The sequence below is a fragment of the Aquila chrysaetos genome, chromosome 3, assembly GCF_900496995.4.
Source record: "Aquila chrysaetos chrysaetos chromosome 3, bAquChr1.4, whole genome shotgun sequence".
Taxonomy (NCBI): Eukaryota; Metazoa; Chordata; class Aves; order Accipitriformes; family Accipitridae; genus Aquila; species Aquila chrysaetos.
The window spans coordinates 79,086,587-79,112,665 of NC_044006.1; the positions used below are offsets into that span (position 1 = coordinate 79,086,587).

General features: G+C 52.6%; 1 protein-coding gene across 1 annotated transcript in view; it reads left to right on the plus strand.

The window, feature by feature from the left end:
* AGAP3 (ArfGAP with GTPase domain, ankyrin repeat and PH domain 3) overlaps positions 1-26,079 on the plus strand; it is a 108,452-nt gene that overhangs the window by 41,268 nt on the left and 41,105 nt on the right. The window contains 3 exon segments of the mRNA XM_030008325.2: positions 2,709-2,801; positions 12,035-12,139; positions 17,454-17,622. Of these exon segments, the coding sequence (XP_029864185.1) occupies positions 2,709-2,801; positions 12,035-12,139; positions 17,454-17,622 (367 nt within the window).

Below are 26,079 nucleotides of genomic sequence, written 5' to 3' on the forward strand. Positions count from 1 at the left end.
CCTGTGCTGCCTGGCAGGTAGGCTGTCCTCCGCCAACCTCCTCCTCCCAGCACACACAGCCCCTTGCAGCAGATCCACTGCTCCTGACGCATGGTTGTCTCCTTACTAGCCCTCCCCTCCTCTGTGTGCTCACGCCTCCCTGAGGATGCCCTGTAGGTCTCCTGTTGTCGATGGTCATGCTTACTGTTGTACTTCAGTGCTGATGGATGCTTCTCCTCCCTCCCCGCCGTTTCTCTCGCTCATGCTTGCTGCTGTGCACCAGTGCACGCGGGCGCTCATGCACTGCCACCCATCCTTCTGCTCGCCTGCGCACTGACGGGTTCTGGACTCGCCGTCAGCTCATGTTCATGCTCTCTCACTCCTCCCGGAGCCCCACGCTCAGCTCACTTGGTGTGGGCACACGCTTATGGGGGGGAGGAGGAGGAGGGCGGCTTGCTGTGGGGCTTACGCTTATTTGCTGTGGACGTCATCATCCGTCTAGGACTCTCACTTGCTCGCTCATTCTGGGCTCAAGCTTGCTTACTCTCGCTGTGGGGCTCACCCGTGCTCATCTGGGCTTGCGCTCACTCGCCGTGGTGCTGGGGCTCACGCTCACTTGCTTGCTCTTGTGCCGGTGCACATACATGGCTCACGTTGAAGTCTTCACCCCATTTGGTCGTGGCAGCAGCAGCAGCTCCCGACACCTCCTCCCTCAGCGGGACAGGGCCAGGAAGAGTAGGGAAGGGAAAGGAAGGGAAGGGAAGGCTGTTTTTCTGCCGCTAGCTTTTCCCAGGCAGGCAGCGTAGGTGTAGCCAGCAGCCCCCATCCTCAGGGGGTCCCCCAGGCGGGCACGGGCCTCTCCGAGGTCCGGCGCTGGGCAGGGCCGTGCTCCGCTCAGCGCCAGGAGCAGCTGCAGCCCCAGTCCCGAGCTGTGCCTGGCTCCTTCGCGTCCAGTCCTCCTCCTCCTCCTCTCTTCCTCCTCCTCCTCCTCCTCCTCTCCTGCTCTCGCTCCCCTCCTGCTCCCCTCCTGCTCCCCACGCCAGATCGCGCCCCGCCGCCGCAGAGGCGGGGGTCTGCGTGCCGGAGACCACCAGGTGGAGACAGACTCTGCCCGAGAGGCGCCCACCCCGTCCCCACTAGCTGGAGCCCAAACCCCGACTGCTGCTGCCGCCGGCGCCCTGCTCCGTGGCCTGTCTGTCTGCCTGTCCGCTGGCGCCCATCGCTGACAGACTCGTGTCCGTGTTCTGAGTATAACTTGCCAAACTCTTTATTCTTTCGATATTTGCAGATATGTGCCACTGTTTCCAACTTTTCATCAACAAAAAGGCCTTTCCAACTCCTTCCAAATTAGAAGATCCAGGTGGTTACACACGGCACCTCTGTACAAATTCTCTCACTTTTCATTGCCTCTCCAGGGCCGGATAAGGGATGGGCACTGGGATTGATCTAAGATTAGAGGCTCGCCCGCCCTCCAGCCAGCATGGGTCCCCCCCTCGGAGACACGCAGGAGCCTTTTAAATCCCCCCAATGTAAAGTCTAGGAAGCGCTGAGACGGCCTGCGCCTGCACTTTAAGCTGGGACATTTCTGGGCCTGCTGGATGCTGTCTAGGCACTTTCCATGCTCGGGGATGCCAGGCGGACGACCCTCATGGGATGGGAAGACCTGCAGACCCGCCGGGACCGGGCGACAGCAGCGTGTGGAGCTGGATGGGCCAAAAGACGCTTTGCTGCTGCCTGCGGGAGCTGCTGTTAGCGCCTGCCGCTAGCACTCAGCTCCTTCCTCCCTACTGCACCTCCTGCAGCCTGCATGGACTCCTGCTCCTCCTCCTCTTCCTCCTCGCAGCAGAGCAGCCATCTATGTCTCTTTAGTTTTCTTCTCTTTCAATCTCTTTGTTTTGTTCTGGGCCCAAAAGCAAATGAATCGGTGTCCCAGGCGCGTGGGGCTCCTGTCCCTTTCTGATCCAAAGCACATGGGGCGCTCCCGGACTGAGGGGGTGTGTAGGACGCTCCAGAGAGACGCTGCCGCTGCCCTTCTGCCATTGTTGTGATTCTGAATGTATTGATTGTGCTCCATGCCGTGTATGACTTGATATTTTCCTCTGTCCTAAGCACTTTGAATGAGTTCTGCTCAACAGACTGTATATTTCATATTGTATTTATTGGAGTTTGCTCTCACCGCAGCCGCCCTTGGGGGCTGGCAGGTTTTGCTCTCAACTCTCTAGACGTGTGATAGATATTTATTGTCCATGCTCTTTTGTAAGGGGCTGGTATCTCTGCCCGGTGACCTGTGCTACTTTGTATGGTGCAAGTGTGTTAACAGAATAAATCTGTTGGATTAGTAGAGGTGTGAGTTCCTTCACTGCCTTAGCCTCTCCTGCTTCCATCCATGCTCCACCTGCATCCCATGCCATTTCTGTCTGTCGCCATGTCCTGTGTGCCCCCGCGGGAGGGGGGGGTCAGAGGTAGCCCCGTTCTGCTAGGAGGACAGCTCTGCTTGCAGTTGTGGGGGGAGAGGACAGCTTGCCAGGGGCAGGTGGTGGGGAGGCTGGGGCTGGAGTGTCCCTAGAGGGGACGGGCGAGACGCTGGCTGCTCCATGCGCTGGGAGACCTGGCCTGGGGGAGAGTGGTCTGGTCTGCTCTGCTCTGGCAGCCTGCTGGGGATGGTGGGGCTGTGCGTTTCTGTCTCCTGTGCCCCTGTCTCTAACAGACCTGTGTCTCTTCTCTTCCAGTCTCGAAAGGGCACGGATCCGGAGCGGGAGAAGAAGGTGCCAGAGTGTAAAGCAGACAGTATCGGCAGCGGGCGGGCCATTCCCATGAAGCAGGTTCGATCCTCCTCCCTTCACCCCCATGCAAGAGCAGGCTCCCTGGGGAGGTGCCGCAAGGCTTTACGGTGTGGACTGGGGTGCCTTCGCTCGGCACGAGGCGCGGGAGAGCATGGAGGAGCTGGGTGCCCCTCGGCCCACCTGACTGGGTGCCTTGGGGGGCTGCACACCTGCCTGGACCTGAGGAGCGCTGTGCTGGGGGTGCTGGTGTGGACCCTGCACCGTGCGTGGGTGCTGGGTGCGGAGCGGGGGCTGCTCCAGCCAGCTGGCGGAGCCGTTCCAGCAGAGGGCAACCATGCCCCGCGCCCGCTCCCCGGCCCCCCAGCTGCAGCCCCCTGCTGCAGTGCTCCTCTTCCTCTTCCTCTGTTCTCCCTTCTCCTCTCCTCTCCTGTCCTCTCCCTCTCCTCTCCGCTCCTGCTCTGCTCCTGCTGCTGCTCCACACCAGCCCAGCTGTCCTCCAGCAGGACAGGGAGGCTCTCCTCATCAGGCCAATGGCAAAAAGCAGCAAGCACAGTGCCTGCGCCGTGAGCTGCCGTGAATCAGAGGACAGCAGCCGCTTGCTCTGGCAGCAGTGCGTTCCACTCCTGGCTTCCAGGGAAGCTCGAGCTGCCTGGAACCAACCCCGACCATTGCCTGCCCCCCTGTCCATCAGCTGGAAAAGCAGTGACGGGCAATGTCTGAATGAGCCAAGTGGTATGGATTGGCTGGATGGTGTTTCCAGCAGGATTCCCTTGCACTACTGGCAAGGCTCATCCGTACACTGCTTTGCAGCACCTGGCTGTGCTTCTGCCTTGCACCCTGTGCCCCCTGTTGTGAATCCATTTTTCTTCCCCAGCTGGCCTCTCTCTGCCCCGTCTGCCTACACACTGCCAGGGCTGAGCTGCTGTGCACATAAGGCTGTAATGTCTCTGCATCGCAGGAGCATTGGGCAGTGGGGCGGAAGGGCAGAGTCTGCGTCCCGACCAGGTACTGTCTCCCTGGTACCGTTTCATGCTGAGTATTCACTGGGGAAAGAGATCCCCAGGAAGGACTCAGTGAGGCCAGGCTGACTGAGGAATGGGATGGTGGGTCAAAAGAGAGAAATGCTGCTTGCTGCTGGAGCTCCCAAAGCTTCCTGCCCTTTCCAGTCCACGTAGTAATACTGTGAAAGGTTTGCAAAGGGCTGTTGTCAGTGCCGCTGACAGGGGAGTGCAGTGGAGCAGTGCTGGAAGGAGGGCTGCGTTTGGGAGGGCAGCGTGCTGGAGGTTGGCTCTGGGGCTGGAGGGGAGCACTGGCAGGGGAAGCAATGCTGGGTGCCAGGGCAGGGGCTGTGGGGTCTCACACATGGGGGCTCTGCTTCCAGAGTGCTAAAGGCTTGCACAGCCCCAGCAGGAAGGGGCATATCAGCTGCATGCCAGGTCATGTCCCTTCTCTCTGTGGCACAGGTCTTTTTTTTTTAATCTTGGGGTTGGAGAAGGGATCAAGGCTCCTTTAACTGTTTCTTCCACCGCTTCTGCTGCTGGGGTGCCTGCCCCTCTGTCCACACTGCTCCTCTCATTTCCAGGCAGAGCTGGCTGCCTCTGCACACCCTCTGGTAGGGGCTGTGTGCTGGAGACAACGGGCATGCCCGATCCAGCACCACCGAGCACTGACCTAGAGGGCTGTGAGGTGCACAGTCCAAGCCCTGCCTCCGTGCCATGTGTGCTGCCTTTTGGCTGCCCGTCAGCATGGTGGGTAGTTGGTTTGCGGTGGCAGCGCCTGTGCGCTCTGATTTTGAGTCAGCCCAGCATGGCAGGCAGGGGAAGCAGTGGGCAGTTGTTCCGTGGTGAGGAAGGGGAGGCTGAGAGCAGAGCAACTGGAGCCTTGAGCTAGACCTGACTTGGCTCCCCAATACTGTGCTGCTGACTGCAGGAGGTCTGGTCGTGGGAGCATTTCCATGGCCTTTGGTTTCTGGAACTTTGGGTTGCTTTTTCCGGGATTTCCCTTCACTCAGCACGGCAAGATGCTTTCTTTACCTGCTCCTGTGTCTCTCTGTGCTGCTAACTGGGCCTGGACTTGTCCAGTCTGCTGGAAATGGCAGTGTTTTAGTGTGATTATTAAGTCATTCCTTGCTGTAGGCAGAGCAGTGCTGTTACTGAGTTGAGCAGGTGGAGAATGGAGACAGACGAAGGCCTGGGTCTGCAAAACAAAGCTTGAACATCATTCCCATGCTTTGCAAGAACAAATAGGTGCCAAACTGCTTGCCTGGTTCAGGACTTAAGTGAAGTGACCAGTTTGCACAGCAGCAGCTCGCCAGGAGAGCCTGGAGCAAAACATTACCTTGTGAGATCTGGGTCTGTGCCTGGGCTCAGGACTGGCACCTCCTGTAGCCAAAACTGCAGGAGGTGATTTCACAGAGTAGATCCTGGCAGTCTTTTTACAGGAACATGTACTGACACTGGGGGAAGCAGTGTCTTGTCGGAAAGGTAGGCGCCAGTTTATGCGAATGGCTCTCCCTCCTGGGCTCTGACTGACTGTGTTACACCATACTGGAGCTGCTGGCCCTGGGGCAATGCTCAGGCCACAGAGCACTACTGTGACCTGTCTCTTGAGATACTGTGGCACTCTGAAATTGCTGCCCTCCCACTGCTTGAATTAAACAGTTGTGCTACAGCATCTTAGGAAGACACAGAGCTTTGTTCCTAAAGGAGAGAACAAGCCAATATCCACAAGCAGATTATGGGGGATGGGGTTGATGTAAACATGCAATGCGGTAGGTCCAGAGTAACATCAGAGTGCTGCAGTTCTGCACCATCCCTGCTGTGGCCTTTCGCCGGGTCATCCCTCCAGGAGGAGCGATGACGTGGCACCACCAATGTGAAAAGGAGCAAAGATTCTCAGGAGCTGTAGCTCCATATCACAAAGATTCAGGATAGGTGATGATTGCTCTGCTCTCTGATATGGACCTGCCCTTTCTGGAAGATCATGGAGATCTTGTTACTTGCCATCTTTTTGAAGGGTAGCAAAAGAGCAGGGCCTTTAGCTAGTTTTACTCTTACGTGGTCTGGTGGTCCTGCCCAGCCATAAAAAGAGCAGTGAGGTCAGTCATTTTGAAGGCTGTAGAGTAGCAAACATGCAGGATCTTCTGCCTGGGTGCTTGGCCAGTTTCAGACTGCTTTGCTTCCCTCAGCATGTGCAACTGCTGGGCCGATGGCAACAAATGCTGTGTTTGGGGTGCTGCAGCCACGGGTAGATAACCTTGGGAGCGGTTTGATTCCTCTGCTTGGAAGAACAAGACTGGTGCATGCTTAAATTACCTAAAGGTAGTTGAAGTCAGTGGGTGGTGTGGAGCAGCAGTAGGGGCAGTTGCCCTGCAGATTCCTTCGGTGAGACCTGTGGCTGTGATCACTGTGACCGGTGCATGATCTCTTCCTGGACTCTGTGGGAAGAGGACTAGCACTAGGGATTGCCGGCAGCTTTGTTTGACGCTCGGTGATTTGGGTTTCTGCACAGAGCCAAGTCTGATATCTGGGAAGGCTGACCACGAAGTGGGAGACTGGTTGTGTGTTGCAGAAAGGAGAAATGTTGGGTGGACACTTTGCTTGGCTGAGAAGGGACATATGGTGCCATGGAGGTGTGGTGGCTGGCTGTCACTTGTCACTACCTTCTCCAGCACAGCTGAGAACAACGCCTCTGGGTGACCTGCTCTGTCTCCCTTATATCCCACACACACCTAGAAGAGATGGAAATCCCCAATGGGACAGGTGAGACCATGGATGTTGGGGCCCCTCTATGCCTAGGACAGCACCTCCTCTCCCTCCAGGCTGCAGAGCCAGTGCCTCTGCTGGGGCTGCTCTGCACTGTGGACTCAGGATCCCTTTGCTGCAATGTCCTTTCAGTGATACGTAGGTTCAGTTGGTCTTGCAAGGTCGGAAGAGCTTCTTCATAGCTGGACGCTTGTCTCCGAGAAGTGGGTTAAATAGGCTGGGAGACTAAGCTTCCCCAGCTGTTCGTTGCTAGGAATGAACTCCTAATTGCACATGTACCAGATTCTTTCTGGGAAGGCTGAACTGAATGCACAGGCAGCCCAGGGGTCCCCAGGTCCCTGGCCCGGCTCAGTTTGGGCCATGCACTCCAGTAGGGCCCAAGGCGGGTGACTCCTCCTCCTTGGGAGCTGGGATCATGCTGGGAGCTTAGATTACATTTAAATTGCCATTTGCATTTTCCAATCAATACGCGACTTTACAATTAAGTTTGGTGTTAAAATTCTTAGCAAAAAGTGAGTGGAAGGGAGATTTGTGGAGTAAACGAGTCCTTTGGGGGCCATCGCTGCTCCCTGCTTCATTACGCTGCATATTGCTGCTGCTGCTTTTACTGTGCACCACCACAATCCAAACACAACACAGAGACACTCGCGCTGGCCGACAAAATGCCGGGAGAGAAAGGAAAAGTGGGGAGAGGAAGAGGGTTGGGCTCTCTTGCCTGTCGTCTCTGGCAGCTTCTTCCCCTCGTGCATGACTTCCACACTTGGGAAGAAACTTGTGGAAGAGTTATTTCTTGTAAATCTTTCCATGAGAAGCAGAGGGAGCTTGAGGTGCAGAACCAATGCGTGCCAGTGCGGGGGTCTCAGCAGACCTGAGGAGCCCAGCCAGGAGTCGCGTTGGGGTGCATGCGCAGGAGCACGCCAAGAACGTGCGTGGAGGGGATGAGTTCAGCTGTGGGGATGCGCCTGCCTCTGGTGTGTTCTCCCGCGTTTCACCTGGCTTTGTCCTCCTTGCCATTCTCACTTCTCTCTGAGCTGCTGTGGGGGCTTTCCTCCAGGAAAACCGGGGTTCTCTGGATGCTGCTGGTCCAAATCTTCACATTCCACCATCAGAAAAGAAGAACTTGGGCTACAGAGTTGTAACCTTGATGCAGTCAGCACAGCAACACCATTAAAACCTGGAATCCTCTCAGCTTCTGTCCCTTGCCTCTTAATCTCCAATACAGGAGCAAACAACAAGTCTAACCGAGCTCTATCCCTCGATTCAGCTGTTTCTTGCAAATGTTTGGCCTGAAGGGCCCCTTCCCCTCCCCCCCATTTTATTAGATGTTTACTTAGACTGTGTAGTCGCTCCCAATTTTGGACTCTTGTGCCTTCTGGCTTGAAAAAATGGGCTGCCAGTGCTCAATTCTTTGTTTCCAGGTCTGCTTTTGCTTGTGTTTCAATTTGCGAAGTTCCAGATTTGTAGCTGAACTAACTGCAGCTGAACTCTTCTCTGCAGACAACACATTTTTGGGGCTTGATAGAAGATGCAGCAGCCTGAAAGTGTTGAAGTAGGTATTTTGTAGCACCAAGGTGTATCAAGTCGAAGACGCATCAAGGAGAGGAGAGGCAGCCGGAGTTGTTGTTTGGCAGTATGTATTGGCAGGTCAAACTGTAGAACTGAGCCAGGTTTAAGGCCAGAAGGGATCATTATGCCCAGAAGCCAGAGAATTTCACCCAGTGACTTTGAGCCAAATTCATAACTTCAGCCTGGTCTGGGGCAGATTTGTTTGAAAGATATCAAACAAACATTCTCAAATACAGAGAATCCACCGTTTATCTAGATTAGCTGGTGTAATATTAAACTGTCTTTATATGTGAGGAGGAATAATCTTTTTCATACACCATGTGGGAAATGCATGGCCCAGCAGTGGTGCTAGAGAAGACGATTTCGTGTAGGTCAGAACCAGAGCAGAGCCAGCCACGGCCTGGTGTTGGGAAAACGCAGGTACTGCTGCTGTGTGTGAGGATGTCTTACAAGACCCGAGAAGCAGTCTTGCCTCTGGCACGGTAAGGCACTGAATGGGCTGCTGCGTCCCAGTCGGGACACTGCTCTTTGAGCTCTGGGACAGCCAGAGACTCTCCGGGGCGAGTCGGTTAATGCTTTCAGAAGCACATTCTGCAACACAGGAGCGAGATGTGGGCCTGTGAGTCCAGAGGGAAGAATAGGGCATCAGGTGTAATTGCAGTCCTCAGATAACGTTAAAGGCTGCTGCAGAGGACCCAGGACCACTCTGAGCGGTCACTGCGACAGAACAAGTGCTGTGCTGCCTTTTTGTCATGGAGATGCAGGAAACATGAGGATCTGATCTCTGGTGGGGAGGAGCACAGTCTCCGTCACTGGTGGTTTTTATGAAGAGGTTGGAGTGACGTGGGTACACCTGAGCCTGCCCTGGGCAGGGATGTGGCGAGGTGACCTCCGAATGCTCTTCCAGCCCTGCTTTGCTATGATAATACCACACCTGGAGGTAATACTGTCTGCCCTGTCTGACCTGACAGTCCACTGCCAGGTTGAGTTATCTTCCTAATTGAACACTGGGAGCTCGGGAACCACTCGGCGATGGTGCTCTCCAGCCCAGTGAGCCCACCCTGCAGGGTGGTCTGGTACTCTGTCCCCAGGAGCAGGACCTCGCATGAGCTGTGCTAAAATCCACGCTGTTCTCAGGAGCCCAGTTTGCCAAGTGATATGAGGCAATTTGCGTTAATGACCAGTCACTGCAGTGATTTATGCTGTGCTGTTTCTATGTTACCTTCAAGTTTTCTGCTTTTGTGTTTTCTTCAAGCTCATTTGGGGAAGACATTGATTAAACAGTGTGAATCAAATGCAGATTGGCTGGACCTCTATACAAGTACTTCTGTTGGACATGGATTTGCCATTTATGATTACACTTGTTCTCATTTATGATTATATTTTGAGACCTTTCACTTGACCAGTTTTTACTCTGTACATTAATGGCTTTATGGATTTTGTACATTTGGTTTTTAATGGTGTGTACTGCTCAGTTAAAATCCTGACAGAAAACTAAAAATGCTGTGCCAACACAGTTACTGTTGTCATCAGATATTGACATCTTACCAAAAGTAGGATCAAACTTCTTTGATGACCTATTTCTGCATTGATTGGCATTAGTTACACTGCTGTCCTCTCATTCTTTGCTGATCACTTCTTGTGGTGGCTTTTCCACAGTTTTGCCCAGTGTGTCGGGCTACGTGGCTGTAATTACAAGGGTCATTGCTTTTCCCCTTGCAGATCTTGGCAAAGCATGAGCTTTCGGACTGCTGCCATGTTCCAAGACATGTTAAAATCAGCACCTTTTAACCGCTGCTGAGTGAGCTCTTCAGCTAATTCTCTCAGAGCTCTTGAAGGCAAGGGATCAGATCCCGCCACCAACACAGCTTAGCTTTTGCTGCTCTGTTTTAACTTTCCCTGCCTTGCACGAGTAGGAGGCGTTTCCTCTTCACACTGTTTGTTTCCCAAGTACTGAACATAAGCGGTCATGGAGCACTTCTGCCTTTTCTGCATCATTTATTGCCGATTTCATGGTCACGTCTGGCAGCGTTGTTAGCCCAGCATGTGCCAAACCCTACAACTTTTTGTTGTGTTTTTCCATCATGCAGGCACAGCAGCCTCAGTCTCTAGGCAGTGGGACGGGGCCCCCAAATATGCTGAGGCTGGCAGGACAGAGACTTTCTGTCCAGGTTTTTGAGGAGGTGCTGGCCTGGGGCCCAGATTTTTTCCACGTTAGGAACAGCCAGTCTGGATGTCTGTCCAGACAGTGCTTTCGGAGGGCCCCGGCCTGACAGTTGGTGGATCCAGCTTTTTCCCAGACTCTGTTATTCATTCGTACTTTTGTCCCCCTGTGCTGTCCTTTTCTCCCTGCCGGCAGAATACTTGATGTTCTCTCCCCAGTCCCGGCTCCAGAGCCCTTGTGCCTGGCTTCTTGCCCCGTCTTCCTTCTCCCTCTCCACCTCTGGTCTTACCTGGTGCATGGTGAATTGCTGCTAGAAGCAGATTTCCTGAGGTGGCTGAACTGGATGGGGAGAGGGTTAGGAGGGTCCAAGCTATGAGCGCTGGTTCAGATCAATGGAAGTTAGTTCTGGGTTGGGCTGGTGGGAAGAGGGAGCTTCAGGGCATGTAAGTTGTGCTGGTTTTGGCTGGGGTAGAGTTAATTGTCCTCATAGTAGTTAGTATGGGTCTGTGTTTTGGATTTGTGCTGAAAACAGTGTTGATAATACAGGGATATTCTGGTTATTGCTGAGCAGTGCTTGCACAGAGCCAAGAGCTTTTCTGCTCCTCACCCCACCCCAGCAGCGAGGAGAGTGGGGGGGCACAAGAAGTCGGGAGGGGACACAGCCGGGACAGCTGACCCCGACTGACCCAAGGGATATTCTAGACCATAGGACGTCATGCTCAGCATATAAAGGTGGGGGAAGAAGGAAGGGGGGGGATGTTGGGAGAGATGGCGTTTGTCTTCCCAAGTCACCATTACAGGTGATGGAGCCCTGCTGTCCTGGAGATGGCTGAACACCTGCCTGCCGATGGGAAGTCGTGAATTAATTCCTTGTTTTGCTTTGCTTGTGCACGTGGCTTTTGCTTTACCTATTAAACTGTCTACCTTAACCCACCGGTTTTCTCACTTTTACTCTTCTGATTCTCTCCCCCATCCCACTGCGGGGGAGTGAGCGAGCGGCTGTGTGGGGCTTAGTTGCTGGCTGGGGTTAAACCATGGCAGAGCACAATTGTTTTCAGGCCCTAGGAGTGTGCTGTGCCTGAAGACCACAGGATGTGTCTCATGTAAAGTCCTGATGGGGAAAGGGGGTGAACCGATCCCTCAACTGCCCAGGACTTGCTTTACCTCCTGAAATGTGTCCCTAGCTCCATTTGTTTGACATGTCTAAGAAAGAATTGCAAGCAGGCAAGAGAATATGCCTCCCTTGTGAGACCTGTATCTTGGAGTGTTGTTCCATTGATTGGCCCTTGCCTGTCCCAAATTGTCCTTGCCTTGACCATCCCTCTGGCTGTGCTTTTGGTGATGGAAGAAGGTCTGGGAGCACTGTGGTAACAGAGCAAGCCATGTCGGCTGGTGGTGAGGTTGGCCTCTGCCTTGTGTTGACACTGTCCTTCAGCAAAAGAATTGTTGCCCAGAGGGAGTGATTCGGGGCAGCAGAATATGTGATAGGTCCCTCAGAAGATCTGGGCATCAGTACTGGCATGTGGAGACGCTCATCTCTGAGAAGGGGGGGGGGCTGTGTGTGGAGACATGCTGGGGGTGTTGAGGAAAGGGATGCAGCCCTTTTCCTACTAGTCCCAGGGAAAATGCTTTTGGGAAGGCCGACCTGGAAGATGTTTTCTTGCATCCTGATCTTCGTGTCTCTTCAAAGACCAGTCTCCTACAAGGGGCAGTGCTGGAGCTGAGTGGTAGGTGCCTAGGCCAAACAAGGTCTGAGACTCTTGACACTTCTCTTTTAGGGCATTCTCCTCAAACGCAGTGGCAAGTCTCTCAACAAGGAGTGGAAGAAGAAGTATGTGACGCTGTGTGACAACGGAGTCCTCACCTACCACCCCAGCCTGCATGTAAGTACTGCGCTGGGTTGGATAGAGGAGCGGGGTGGGACAGAGCAGTGTCCTCCTTCATGCTGTGAGTTCTGCTGCAGGTCCTCTTGCAGATGCCACAGTCATAGATTTGCTTGGGAAGTGTTTGGCAGCAAATGAAAGCCCTAGGCTCCTCCTGCAGCAGGGCCCTGCGCAGGAGGTTCAGCACTAGCCCTCCACAGGGCAGGCATATTCAGCAGAGCTGTTTTTCACCAGGGTCTGGAGGAAACCTCTTCCCTCTCACGAAGGCTGTCTCTGCAGTGCCAGGCTGGGTGGGAAAAGCTGATAGGAACACGCTCCGCACAGAATTATGCTAAGTAAATGCATCTTTCTTTTCGCTGTTTCCCTTGCTCAGTCCCTTAAAGCAGGGGTTGCTGCCTCCCTGCATCTGGGGTGAGAAGCAGGCGGAGAACTCCTTGCAGCCACGGCTGATGGTGCCATTTGGGTGTGGAATAATTTTCCTGGCTGCTAGGTATTGGGTAATGGAGATGAGGTGCCTGTGCAGAGCCTGCCGAGCTGAGCTGTCACTCGATGCATCTCTGATCCCCTTCACTGCTTGGCTCAGGCGCACAGCTGCCTCCCCATCCATCTCTGTCGCCTCCCCACTGTGGGGCTAATGACTTCTTCCCCATTCCCTCTTGAGCACAGTTTGCTGCTGAGACAGTGAGCCACGGACAGACACACCTGTGATGCTGAGGCCACAGCACCCTCTGCAGCAAGGACGTGCTGCAGCAGGACAGCCGGACAGCGGCTGGGGGGCACAGGATGGAGCTTGGGCGCAGGGTGGTTTAGGGGCTACTGGAGCAGAAGAGCAAGGTGTTGCAGCTCCTGCACTTCCTGAATGCTCCTGGGCCCTCGATTTGTCCCCAGTCTCCTCGCCCCGAGCCTCAGAGTCTTTCTCCTCATTTCTAACCCTGCGTCTCTAACTCTAACTTGAGCTTGCAATGCTCAGTCATCCAGCTCCTGAACCATCGAGCCTTTTAACCCTCCTATCCTTACACTGGAAAGCCAGTCATTGCGTTTCCTTTCCTTAATTTGTGGGAGCTTTGAGAACAGGTTTTTTTTTTCTTTTAGTCTTTGATCCCTGTACCACACTGTGGTTCTGCAGTTCCCTAACTTTGTAACCCCATTTTTTGGTCCTTATAGAACCAAACTGGGAGGGAATGGCTGCTGCTGCTGCTGCCTGCTCTGCGTGTGTGCTCACACGTGTGTGTGGGTTTATCACATTTCTGTCGGAGACATCATAGGCCATTATTACAATCAGCTGTAGAGGCAGAGTAATTTCTGGGATGTTGTTTAACCGCTCTCAGATGATGCTGCTACACACTAGGTTTCTCTTCTTTTTACACCATTTCTTCCTCAGGGGGTGATCTAGATTGATGTCACTTGCTTTCCTTACTGCACTTCTTCAGCGTTTCATTTCATTACTACGTTGCCCCAAGCAAAAATCTGCTTTGCTTCCACCTGGTGCTACTGGTGATCCACAGCCCGTTGCTAAGAAAGGTACAAGATGGGCCTCTCCTCCCCTAGGTTTCACTGAAAGCTTTGAACCTTGCACCCAAGATAGGTGTTGTATTGCCCTAAATGTTTACCTAGAGCAAGGACTAATTACGTGTGGGCCACAGAACGCAGAGCTGCTTGCTGCCCAGCTCTGGCTTCTGCAAGGATGTGGGGGGTCTGCATGCTCCCTCCCTGGCACTGCCTCCCTGAAAACTGGGGAAAAGAGCCATGACACTACCATTGTGTTACATTTTCTACTGCAATGCTGACAAAGGCTTTGCTGAGCAGTGTGCTGTTCTGATTAGCAAAAGCCCCTCTGCCTTGCCTTGCCTTCCCTCTGGTTATCTGGTTTATGACCTGCTTGGAGGGGACAGATGCAGGAAGGAAGCCTGGAGGAAGAGGTGGTCCAGAAGAGGATGTCCCATTATGTCCTCTCCTCCCCATCTTCTAGAGTGAATCGGTAGGTGCTGCAGCGTGTTTGTCACCAGGTTTGTCTCCCGTGGCATGAAGCAAATTCCCATGTCCTTTCACAGGATGACACAAGCAGAGCATGTTAGGGTTGAACAGTCTGGGTCACTATTGAAACCTGTGTCCCTGAGAAAGGGCACGTGCTTCTTTGTCACTTCCATTTCTGGCAGCAGCTCTCAGGCCAGCAGGCATGTGGTGAGGTAAGCTGCTGGCAAGAACAAGTATGCAGATCCTCAGTCAAGGAGGCACTCGGTGTCCTGAAGTTCCTTCCTTGATAAGTCAAGTCCCAGCTACTGCCCTGCCTTGCTCAGGGTGAGCCTGTACTGCCACATGTCAGGGATGGCAGAATTCAGGGTGCAGCAGAGGGGTCCCTGAGGGCATGGCTGAGCACTGCGGGAAGAGGGTCTTTCCCAGCCCCGGACTGGATGTTCAAGCCCCAGGGCATTTTTGTGCTGCTCTTGTGTTCCCAGTGGCTTTTCCCTGCCATGATTCAGGGCAATTCGTGCCTAGGATTCTCTTCTCTTGCATCTCTGTTATGTTCTCTCCCTGTCCCTCTTGGGATGGGTGTAGGTACTGCAGGGATCAGCAGCCCTGCCTTCCTTCTTTTTCCTCCGGTAGACATATCTTCCCCAGATCTGCCTGTGACCCACTGGATGATTACTGCATGGCTCTGGCTGGGTCATACTTCTGATTTTACCAACCAAAAGCTTCCCAGCAGGGCTATTCAGCTGCTTTTGGGTGTTTATCACTCGACCTGTTTCTGGGTCTGTATCTTGGCACCTCCAGCCCCACTTTGAAGTTTCCTCACTGGGAGTCAGGCTTAAACTGTGGGTTTGCAGTTACAGGTTGACAGAGAGTGCTCTAGTGAGCTGGGTCCAGCCCTGAAATCAAGTGTTCTGTGACTCCTTGATGGAAGCGTATCTGCCTTGACTACCAGCCTGGACCTATGCTTGGGTCCTAGGGAGCTGTGTGTTCCTGCTCTCAGATGCCACCTCTGCCTCCTCTCTGGAACAGTCAGCGGTTTCAGAGACTTTGCAAGCAGGATGCCTGGAGTTGAAGGAGTGGGCAGCAGCTCTTGCTGAAGGAGGAGTGCCTGGGGGCCTGATCCCTGGATTCAGCACAGCTTTCCTTGTTGCATCTGTATTTTTCTTACCTTTCTGTGAGTGTGTTCAGTGACAGGAAAAGAACAAGTTCTATGAAGAGACCGGTGAGGTTTCCTATCACTTTCCCGAAGCCTTGGAGAGTAAATGCTTCTGCTCGTGAGGAAGGCGTATGTGGTTCAGCCCAGCTTCACTGGCCAGGCTGTGCTGTGCTGCGCAGAGCTGGAGAGAAAGCATCTCCCATTTTGCAGCCAGTGGAGCCATTCACACAATCACCTTCTGTTAATTCTATCTGCAACATCAATTAAATTGTTTGTAGAAACTAATTGAATGTGGCTTAATCACACATCTTAATAGCTTTCCACGCTTTGAACTCGTTGTTAATTCCAGTAATAAAATGAAATGAGAGAACTGGCTGGGTAATTAGCGAGGAGGCTTGGGAAGAAATTGCTGTTTTATAGCATGTAATAAAAGCAGTGCGCTGGTGACCGCTCTCTCCGGCAGGCAGCCGGCTACCGCAGCAATTGTGCTGAGTTAGGGAAAATCCTCCAGCCCCTCTGAGATTCCCTGCCCAGGGGTGCCACCAGGCTCCCACCCAACCAGGAACAGCTTGGAGTAATGTTTGTTTGGGCTAGTTATCTAGGAATTGCCTGGGGCACCAAAGGGTGTGTGCGTGTCATTTGAGGTCAAGTTACCCAGAATTTGGAACCACAGAAGGGTGTGCTGCCACGCCACCCCATCTCTTGGGCTTGCTGTGAGGACTGGATGCCTGCACAGGGGTCTGTGGAAAGGCAAGAGTTGAAAACCAAGGTGTTGAGGTGCTGCTGAGAGGTTGTAACCCTCAGGTAGTCACCTGAGGCCACAGAGCGTTGCCCATACAGCCCCCAGTCATCTGCTTCTTGGAGCCAAGGATTGGGAGAATGGTTGCTCTTAAACTGATGTTGTTCATGTCTTTATCTTCTTGGATTTGGAAGCAGACAGGGACCAGCTCTGAGTTAATCTTTTTGGTGACCTCCTTGTGAACTGGAGCAAGCCCAAGCCTCCCTGCAGCAGCCGCAGTCTCACCCTGGACGGCTGCTGCCACTCCTCTCCCAATTGCAGTGCACGTCCCCAGCGCAGAGAGCCGGGGAGGATGCACCCATGTCACGATTCCTCCCAGAGCTTCTAGCTCAGCTTTCGGTCCCTGCACCCTTGAGGTCTGCCCAAGAGCAGGGCAGGGCAGTTCCCCTCTGTGCGTCTCTCTGGAGCTCACATTGGTCAGGTCTTCCCCTTCTGGGGGCATGAGCCCAAGGAAGAGCCAGCCGCATCGGAGAGTGTTAGGGGGGAGCTGCAGTGCCCAGTGGAGCAGGGAAGTGGTGGAAGACACAGAAAAGGACACAGGTCTTGGGAGGGGCTGGAGGTCTGCAGCCTTATTTTGGCTGAAAGATGAGATGCTGTTAGGAGACAGGGCAGAATGATACTAAGAGTCTGCACATGGAATTTTTGGTTGTATACAGTCTACCAGAAGAAATGGTGGAAGCACCAAGTTTTGAATAATGTAAAGCTATGCAGGTGAATGTACAAGGGAGTTACCCTGAGTTGTGTTGTCTGGGGCTTGAATTATCCTAGCTGTGACCCAAGAGGGAATTTCCAGGTATCCCATTACTTACACTGTACTATATTATATTATTAGCTGTTATAGCTGAGTGTTGTGATTCAAAAGACAACGGATGACAGGGAAGAAGAACTGCCTGCCACCTACGTGCTCTTTTGCTCCATCTAATCTCTGATCCCCAGCCAGGCTTTCACAAATGGGCTTGTCATGGCATCTGACTGCCCATGGCAACATCCCGACGTTATTCATATCAGAGCTGACTAGTTCTGGGCACTGAAAGTGAGACCTGGCACTTCTCCGGAGCCAGTTCTAAGGCAGCAGCTAGTCATGGGAAGAAGGCAGGTTGGAGTCAAGGCTTTGCATCCATGTTGTCAGAAAATGGATGGCTGTGGACACTGGGGAAGTTGTAGGGTCTTTCACCTCTAGCCCACCTGACTTGAGACTTAAGTATAGTGCAAGAGAAACCAGCATGTGATGAGCTTCCAAGTCACCTCCAGGTTGCTGGCTGACCGTTAACCAGTTACCATGTGGATGAATGGATCCAGGGTTTAGTTTTGATTATGGGGATGAGAGGGGAGCTGAGAGTGGTGGGCCAGGGCAGGGCTGATCTTGAACCATTCTGCCTCTCCTGTAGGATTACATGCAGAACGTCCACGGGAAGGAGATCGATCTGCTGAGAACTACAGTGAAAGTACCGGGCAAGCGGCTACCCAGGGCAACAACGGCAGCAGCACCCAGCGCTAGCCCCAAAGCCAATGGGCTTGCGAAGGAGAGGAGCAGCACGCAGCTGACGGGAGGCACAGGTAAGAGTTGGTGTGGGTGCCACAGAGCTGACAGCCATCCTTCCCTCCAGTGCATCAGTAGTGCCTTGCTTTGCTGAGCTGGAAACAAAAGCTGTTCTGGAGTTTCTTGCTTTCACCACTCTTCAGGAGTGTCTTCGGTGGGTGTTGGCATTTCTGTGCGGGTCTCAGGTAAGCTCCTGTTGGGATTTTATGCTGGTTAGTTTCCAGGACAGAAGAAAGAGTAGAAGGGCTTGAACTAGTGGCATGAGCTCCCTGAGAGGAAACAGTCGAGTCTGATATCAGAGTTGCTGTGCATGGGGAAAGCTGTTGCTCCCTAAACCAAAGGAAATTTCAGCGAGGGATGTCTCTTGATCCCTGGCAAGTTCTCTTCTGTTTCTTTCCTTTTTCGTGGCCCCCTTTTTCCTCCTCACTTTCCCTTGGAGAAACAGTAATGTGAGGGATTTGTTTTGTAATTATTACTCTTCTGTGTCCACATTCAAGAGATGTGCAGCTGCCACAGAGAGTGGTGAGAGGAGATGTGGTTGGGAGGCTCTCTGGTTTCTCACGGAGTGCGTGCCACGCTGCTTACTGCTTCTCCTGCCGCAGGAGGTATCTTGCCCTGCCCACGGGAGCTGTTGAACTTAGAGCTTTCCTGCCCAAGTTTCCCAGAGCATTGACGTGCTTTTACTTTGTCCTCAGGGTTGGTATCCTTGGCCAGGATGAACAGTTTCCACACACATTCTTCCCAGCCAACTGTTGGCAGCAATCTAGTATAGCAGGGTATGGCTACCTCTCCACTCTCTGGGATAACAAGGGAGTGCTGATAATGCTGGTGATAACAAATCCTTCATAATCTGGTACTGCACGCTGTGCCACCGACAGTGAACTTGGATGTCCACATCCTCGTTTCTGTTCAGTCCTGCTCTGCACCCGAGTTGCATCCTGCAGTCAGGGTGTTGTCGGCACTGTGCTTCACAGCTTTCTGGAACTGAGGACTCATGAGATGGGGTGCAGCTGGAGTGAATGCCAAGAGCTGGCTGGGGTCCTCAGCATCACACACAGCATAAGGAATGCAGAATGCTAACATCGCTGTGTTCACATGGTGCCAAGTGTGAAATAATAAGCCCTTCTGAACCCAAACTGCTGTTTCTGTAGAGTCAGAATTAGTCTGCAGACCAGATAAACTGCCAGTGAATGATTGCAATTACTGTCTTTTTTGACCAAGGATGTGCAACTCTGCCTGTTTTCTGCCATGGCTCTCCACTGTACACTGTCATTTCTTCACCACCACTGTACACCCTCAGCATGCCCGAGCGTGGTAACAATTCCTGCCTCCGTACACAGGCACTTCTCAGGTGTGCATTTCTAGGGTGCTTTGTTTGAGCTCCTACTTTGAGAAGGTTATCAGAGCTGTAGGAAGAATTCAAAGACAAACCACAGAAAAGCTTATGCTGATGTCAAACCAAATGCTCACGTAACCCTGTATCCTGCGTTCAACAGTCATCTCAGTCCTGTTGGGCTCGCAAGAGCAGATTGAGATGTGACTTGATTACTGATTACTGCTGCTTGGAAAACCAGTGCCTAGAAGTGAGCGCTGTGCAAGGCCTTTCAGTCTGGTTGACAAAGCTTGAGGAGACGCAGTGTGTAGAGGCTGAAGTTAGAGCAATTTAAACTTGAGAGGAGATGTAGTTTCCTAGCAGGGAGGGTAATTAAATGTTGGAATAGTTTATCTGGAGAGCTGGTGGACTTAGCACTGCTTGAAGCCTTTAAAATGAGATTAGTTATCTTTCTACAAGATATGCTTTAATCCAGCTCATGTGTGTGTCGCTGCGTGTATGTGTGCAGGGGATCAAACTGGATGGATACAATGGTCTTTTCTCATGTAGAAATCTGTGAGTTTGAGATCCCCTGTTCACCGTCTTCTCCCTGGGCCCCTGAGCAGAACAGCGCTACTGTGCTACCCAGAGCACATGCATCAGCATGGGGCTCAGCATTAAGACAGTAACCTTAATCAGATTTTGTGTATCTTGGCTTTGGGTGGTTGTCTGCTTTGGTCAGAAAGGTTTTTTCTCCTAGTACACAAATGGTAAGATGTTTTCTGAGGAATTTTTTCAACTCACTCTGATGCCTCCAAGACTGATTGCAGCTGACGATGCAGTCGCCACGGTAAGTGCACTGACATGATAAAAATCCTCTGAGGTGGCTTGCTCATATCCCTGTGTAATGCAGAGTCCTGGATTTGGGGTCAGTAAAGAATCTGCCCTGCTTCAAATTAGCAGGGACTTTGCAGTTTTGCTGCCTTTGGGGCTAGGGATGGGACTGGGGTCCACTGGCCATCTCTCATCTAATACATGCTTTGGGCAGCTGGAGAGGGAGCACCTCAAAGTTTGCAGTTCTCTGCCAGTGCACAAGTTAATCTTCAGAGGACGTGAGCTTTGGAGACCTGAATGATTTGCTGTCTTACACCACGAGTGTCTGGGTAAAACCAAATGACCTGTGTTTAGAGTTCAAAGCAGGTGGTCCATGGTTTCTTTGTGACCTGAGCTCCACCAAGGTAAGTGAGTGTGCTAATTAATGTCCACTACATGCACAGTCCCTACCCAGGGGCAAGAAAAGAAGTAGTAGGTAAAGGGGAGGAGGAGAAGAAAAAGATAAAATATCTCACACTGACCTGTATGCGGATAAAATACACATATGTAGCACTCTGGTGATGATTCAAAATAACCTCCAAAGGAGGTACAGACAGTACAACTTGGAGCTAAATGAAGTAAGAATGGGGAAGCTTATATTTGTGAAACCCATGGGACTCTGAGCTCAATGCATGATTGTACCCCTGTATTTAAACCATTAAAGAAGGCAACTTTACTGTAGTCAGAGTTGGTTTTATTTTAGGTTGCATGTGTTCCCATTGTAAACCCTGTTTTCAGAGGCACAGAACGTTGTCAGAATTTGCAGCTGCCTTATGTCCACCTAAGGCTTACTTTTTGTGGAACATATATGCAAATGTGATGTTGTACGTGCCCAGGGAGTTTGTGCAGTCTCCCTCCTCAGAGATAATCAAAAAACGTCCAGACACAGTCCAGGGCAGCTGGCTCTAGGTGGCCCTGCTTGAGCAGGGGGGTTGGAAAGGACGACCTCCAGAGGTCCCTTCCAACCTCAGCCATGCTGGGATTCTGTATTCATTTTGTCAATATTAAAAATTTCTCTCCAAGAGCTGTAAATCTTCAGAGATTTGATGCAAAGATTGCCTAGAAGCAGAAGTTTTGTCCTCAGTTAGAAACTTTTTTCTTCTTTATCCCTGGGAAAATATATTGGGATTTGATCAAAGTTTTGGAAGTTGGTTACTAAAAGCTCTGGAGCACCTAATCTCCTCCTGGGCTGTCAAGAGCTCCTGGCAGAATGGTCTCTGCTTTTCTGTGATATTTTTTCTTCACTTTCCAACTGTAACGTCCTCCTAACTTTCATTCTTGTATGAAATTTTACTGGTAAAGAGACTATCCAGAGACGGAAGAGTAGCTGAGGTCAAGCACAGATTCTGTTAACAGGTTTAGAGCTAACTAAATGCAAATAACCAGCATTAGTTCATTACGGCTGAGCCCTAAATCAAGCCCTTCAACATCAGGAAATCCTAAAGCGCAGGCAACTGGCCCGTGTCACCTCTGCCAGCTTGCACTCCTTGCCTGCTGTGCTAGTTGCAGGCAGTGCTGTGCGCAGAGTTAGGCGTGACCAAGCAGACCAGCCTGGGAAGCAAAGTCCCACACCTGGACCTCTGTGGGCTCGAGCGGCATGTTCTTCATCCATGTCTCGACACGGGGTTTGCTGTTTGTGCATCGTGCTCTTTGTCTCCCCGGTTATGTCCTGGAAGACCAAGCGGATGCCTGGGAAGTGCCAGCCAAGGGGAGCTTGTCCAAGAACATTTTGGATATGCCTTCCAGAAGCATCTCATATACCCAGACATTTCCAAGGCACTTTCTTGCCACCTTCTTGTCCCCTAGGTTTTCTTTGGAGACTGGTTGCAGACTATCATTGAACCACTTGATCCTCTGACATTATGGTTCAGCCATGCTGAGCCATTGGGTGTTCCTGGCATGGTTCTGGCTTATGGCAAGGACTCTCATGGACAGCACCCAAGGAAGCAGTGCAGGCTGGCACACAGATTTGGGCACAGGTTTTGGGGAGAGAGAGTTACCGTGTGTAGGCAAAAGCTTAGTTGTGCCACGGGGTCTCAGGATGGAGGGATGGTGGTGTTAGCGTGCACGTCTCCAGAGGGACCTCTCTCGGGGCTGGGCGGGTGGCAAGGCTGAGCTTTCCATGGTGGAGCAGCACCTCGGCTGCTTTATACATACCCATGGCTGGCACAGGTTGGGGTCCGGTGTGCACCAGGCAAGCCAGGAGAGGGGTCCACCCCAGTGTACACTGCTGTCTTGCTCAGTACCCCACACTGACACAGGTTTTTAAGCAAGGGCCCTGATGGCTCTTGTGTTCTACTATAAAAAGAATCCCTTTAGTGGCACAGATGTGGTCAGGGACAGCAGTGAAATCATTTGTGTGTTTGAGCCATCCCTCCTTTGCATAGGGCAGGAGAGTGTTGCACGTATGTGCTCCACCTTCCACAGTCATGATCACAAGACTTCTTTGGGCCAACCATCCTATGTCAGGAAAATGAGTGGCCTTATCCTGGGAGACACGCGGGGAGGAAAGGGGATGTAACACTGGATTCCTGGAAAGCCGCAAGCTGGGGTGCGGGGGGACTCGCCTTCATGAGCATGCCTGAACAAAAACATCTCGTCACTTAGATGAGAATATATTGTGACTGATGTGCGTGAAGGCTAAGAATATGTTAAAGGTATAAGCGATACATGGATATAGATATAAAGAGAGTAAACGCTTCTTACGATTTGTAAAGTGTTACTCAATATAAAAACAGGCCAAGAAATGCTTTGAGTAGCAAAGGCACCAATGCCTCACTAAGCCATCAGTACTGCGTTGGCATGAAGTGGGAGCACAGGCAGGCCTTGGCAGAAGGAGAGATACACCATGGACAGATTAAGGTTACACAGGGAAGCACGCCACAGCAGAGATAAGGCTGGTTGTCAGCTTCCGTGTCAGCTTCGGCGTTTGGATCAGTTAGCTCTCTGATGGAGGGGGTGGTCAAATGGATGCTTAACTCCAGCTTTTGGAGCTAGATAAAGGTGCAGACATGAAGTGGTCTTGCTGATGGATGCTAAGACAGCATTACATGTTTTTACTCTTCGTAACAGTTTCTTTCTGAACTTGGAGTGAAAAGTCAGATGTTTTAGCATCACTTAGTGAATCTTTATTTCACATTTAAGTCTTCCTTCTTGTTGAGGCAAGGTGAACTAGGTTGGAAAATTCAGGGTGCACTGCACGGAGGTAACTGGTCAAAATAGAGCGGGAAGCACTGGCACTTCTGGCCAGCTGCACCCTGAGACGTGAGGAGGGAACCCCACAGCAGGCGGCCAGTTCCTGGCACAGTCTAAAGGCCCTGTGCAAAATGGGCACTACCTGGTGTCCGTCTGGGGAGAAATCCTCTCGAGCAGGCGCCGGTCGGCACCTTCCGAATGCACCTGAAGCCAACAGACACCCACGCTTGCGGGTGCTGGTGGGCTTTGGTAGCACGAGCCCTGCCACGGCTCCATCCCACACGGCTCTGCCCGTGCTCCCAGCACAGCCGAGTTCCTCTGTCCCTCCCCCGTGTCTGTGCCACAGCCGGGGCTGTTCCTGTGGCGGCCCCGGCACCAGCGCAGCCGTGGTGGGGGCAGCCTTGGGCTCTCCCGCTGCCAGCGGCACCCTCCTCTGCTCCCCACCGGCAGGGTGAGGGCTCCTGCCCGCCCTTGCGGCAGGGTGGTGCGGGACGTGGCGGTGCTGCCAGGCCTTTGGCATGTCCCAGGAAGGATCGACACCATCGGCCATCACCAGGGCTTGGGTGGTGGTTCGCGGGCCCCCCGCCTCGGGTATGCGTCCAAACCACTGGCGCCTCTCCGGTGACAGCTGGAGCTTTTAGGGGACAGTTTTGGCGTCGGCGCGGCCCTGGTGCCGCAGCTGGCTGTCAGGCACCCACGCCAGCACTGCGGAGGCTGGAGGGGACCGCAGGGCGCACCGCGCCGCGGGCGCTTGGGAGGGTGCTGTTGTGTGAGGCACGTGTGGCACGGGCCGCGGAGGACTCGCCCGCGTCCCTGTCCCGCTGGCCCCTTCTCCCTTCCTCCCGCCGGCCGGGTGGGCTGTCCTGCCCCCGCGGCGCTTTGCCCTGCCTGGCTGGTGCTGGGCGTCCGTGGAACGCACCACCCCCTTAGGCTCCATTACAGTGCGTATGCACGCGGCTCATGCTAGAATTGTCCCAACGGACTCCATCTTGGCGTTTTCCAACTTTTGGTATCTTAACTTTATAAGAAAGATGGTTTTTTTTCCCTTTGATGCATTTTTGTAATACAGCGAAAAGACCCATCCTTTTCTGAAGAGCAGACCACCTGCTCTTTGTCTGGTCAGTAGATACCCTCAATCTGGTGAAGGACAGGGCCAGCTGAACACCATTACTCTCTAAGCAAGCCTCCTGTGTCAGGAGGTAGGAGGGACCGTTGGCTGGGAAGATGCTCGGCTGTTTCCTGGGCACTTGGGACACGTTGGGATGTAGGAACAAGGCACTTGTTCCCACAGCCGGTGGATGTGGCTCCTTTATTCCTGACCTCTCTTCTGCCTGTGCTCTCCTCCTCTGCTCGCTTCTTCCTGCCCTCAGCTGTTCCTGCCTCTCCCACCAGCGACTCCATCCCCTGCTCCCTTTTCCTCCTTACCAGCACAGCCGGGCAGCTGGTGATGGGCAATGTGAGCACAGAAGAGGCATCCTGGTGCTCTGATTCTCTAGACCTAACACTACAGCAGCACCGGGTGCCAGGAGAAGGAATTGCTCATGCCGCAAATCAGGCTGCATAGAAATAGGCACATATACTTATCCTGTTCACATCAAAGACTTCCAGAGACTTTGAAGGATCCATCCATATTTGTCTGTTTGTCTGATTTTCCACAGCTAGAAATGAGACCACCAAAAGCACCTAGGTTAGTCAGAGCATTCCTGCGTCTCGGTTTCTGGGTCGAATGTGTCCTAAAAGGACAGTGATACTTGCTAAAGGACTTTATTGAAACCACTAGTAGAAGTTCTCCACAAGCGGTGGGAACTGTGGGGACTCCTGAAGTCTCAAAGGAAGAGCACAAGTGGGTACTGGCCTTTGGAGGAAGCTGGGAAAGAGTTCTTGGCAATTACTGCTCAGTCTTGTAAATCCCTGGTCAGGTGAGATAGTGCTGGCTATGGTCCAATGATGGAAACGCCTGTGTTATTCTGGGTTTCTGGACTGGAGCAGTACTGGGCCAGATGCTGGGCACGCCAAGCATGGGCAGCTTCCATCGACCGCAGCTGGAGCAGACAGTGCCCAGCAGTGCCCAGGTGAGCTCTGGGCACGTAGCTTCGCAAGGTGACGCGGGCACCTCGCCAGCCAGAGTGCGAGCAGCACCTCGCGGTGTCTCCTGTGCCAGGCAAACCCAAGTGGTGTTGGGGCTGGAGAGGGCAGGAAAGGGATGTGCAGATGTCACTGCCAGAGCTTAAGGATGCTGTTTCCTGGGTATGAATGGGCTGTGAGTATGGAGCCTGGCGGCATTTATTCACTGCACGTGTGGCAGTGCTGGTTCAGGTGTCTTCTTCAGATCCCTGCAGGTCCTCTTCCCACTGGAATATCACTTCTCTTGCATGCTTCTTCAGAGATCCCCAGATGTATCTTTGCTGTAGTTCAGCAAGCTCACCCTTTCTGCTTCTTTGCCCCATCTGTATCTCATTCAGTGTGTGTTTCTGGCTTGAAGAATGAGAGCAGCTCTTATTCAAAGTGCAGACTGGATGAAAAGGAATTTTTCTGTGGGGAAGGACAGATGGTAGCACAAGAAAAATATGGAGGCAACGTCAGTCAGCATGAGAGACTGGTCTCAGCACAGCTGCAGCCCTGAGTTCTTGCTTTGCAGAGGTTTGTAGGGACCTACTCTAAAGCAGTCAACACAGGGGAAAAGGGCATGAAGCATACTGCCTGAAAATGTGGTATGCGATGCCTGTGCACGTACTTACATGCACACTTAACATGGGCACGCACAGAGCACACGAGCCTATTCCTTGACACTGCATTGCAGCTGAGCAATGTAAAAGGAAGCCAAGCAGCTGAACACTGGAAAACCTGCCTTCAAATGAGAAGTTGAAGTGTAAGGAAAAATCAGAGATTGCTGAGATTGTTGTGGTTGCACGCAGCTCATGGAGGCACAGTTTCCAACAGCAGAAGGCTGTCTGATCTAGCAGGCAGAAGCAGTGCAGATGCTCTACCTCAGCCAGAAATGCTGAGCTAATGCAGCAATCCCAGGTGAGATTTTCTGGCCAGCATTGCACAGGCAGCCGGGCTAGGTGGCTTGGAGATGGGACTAAAGCAAACA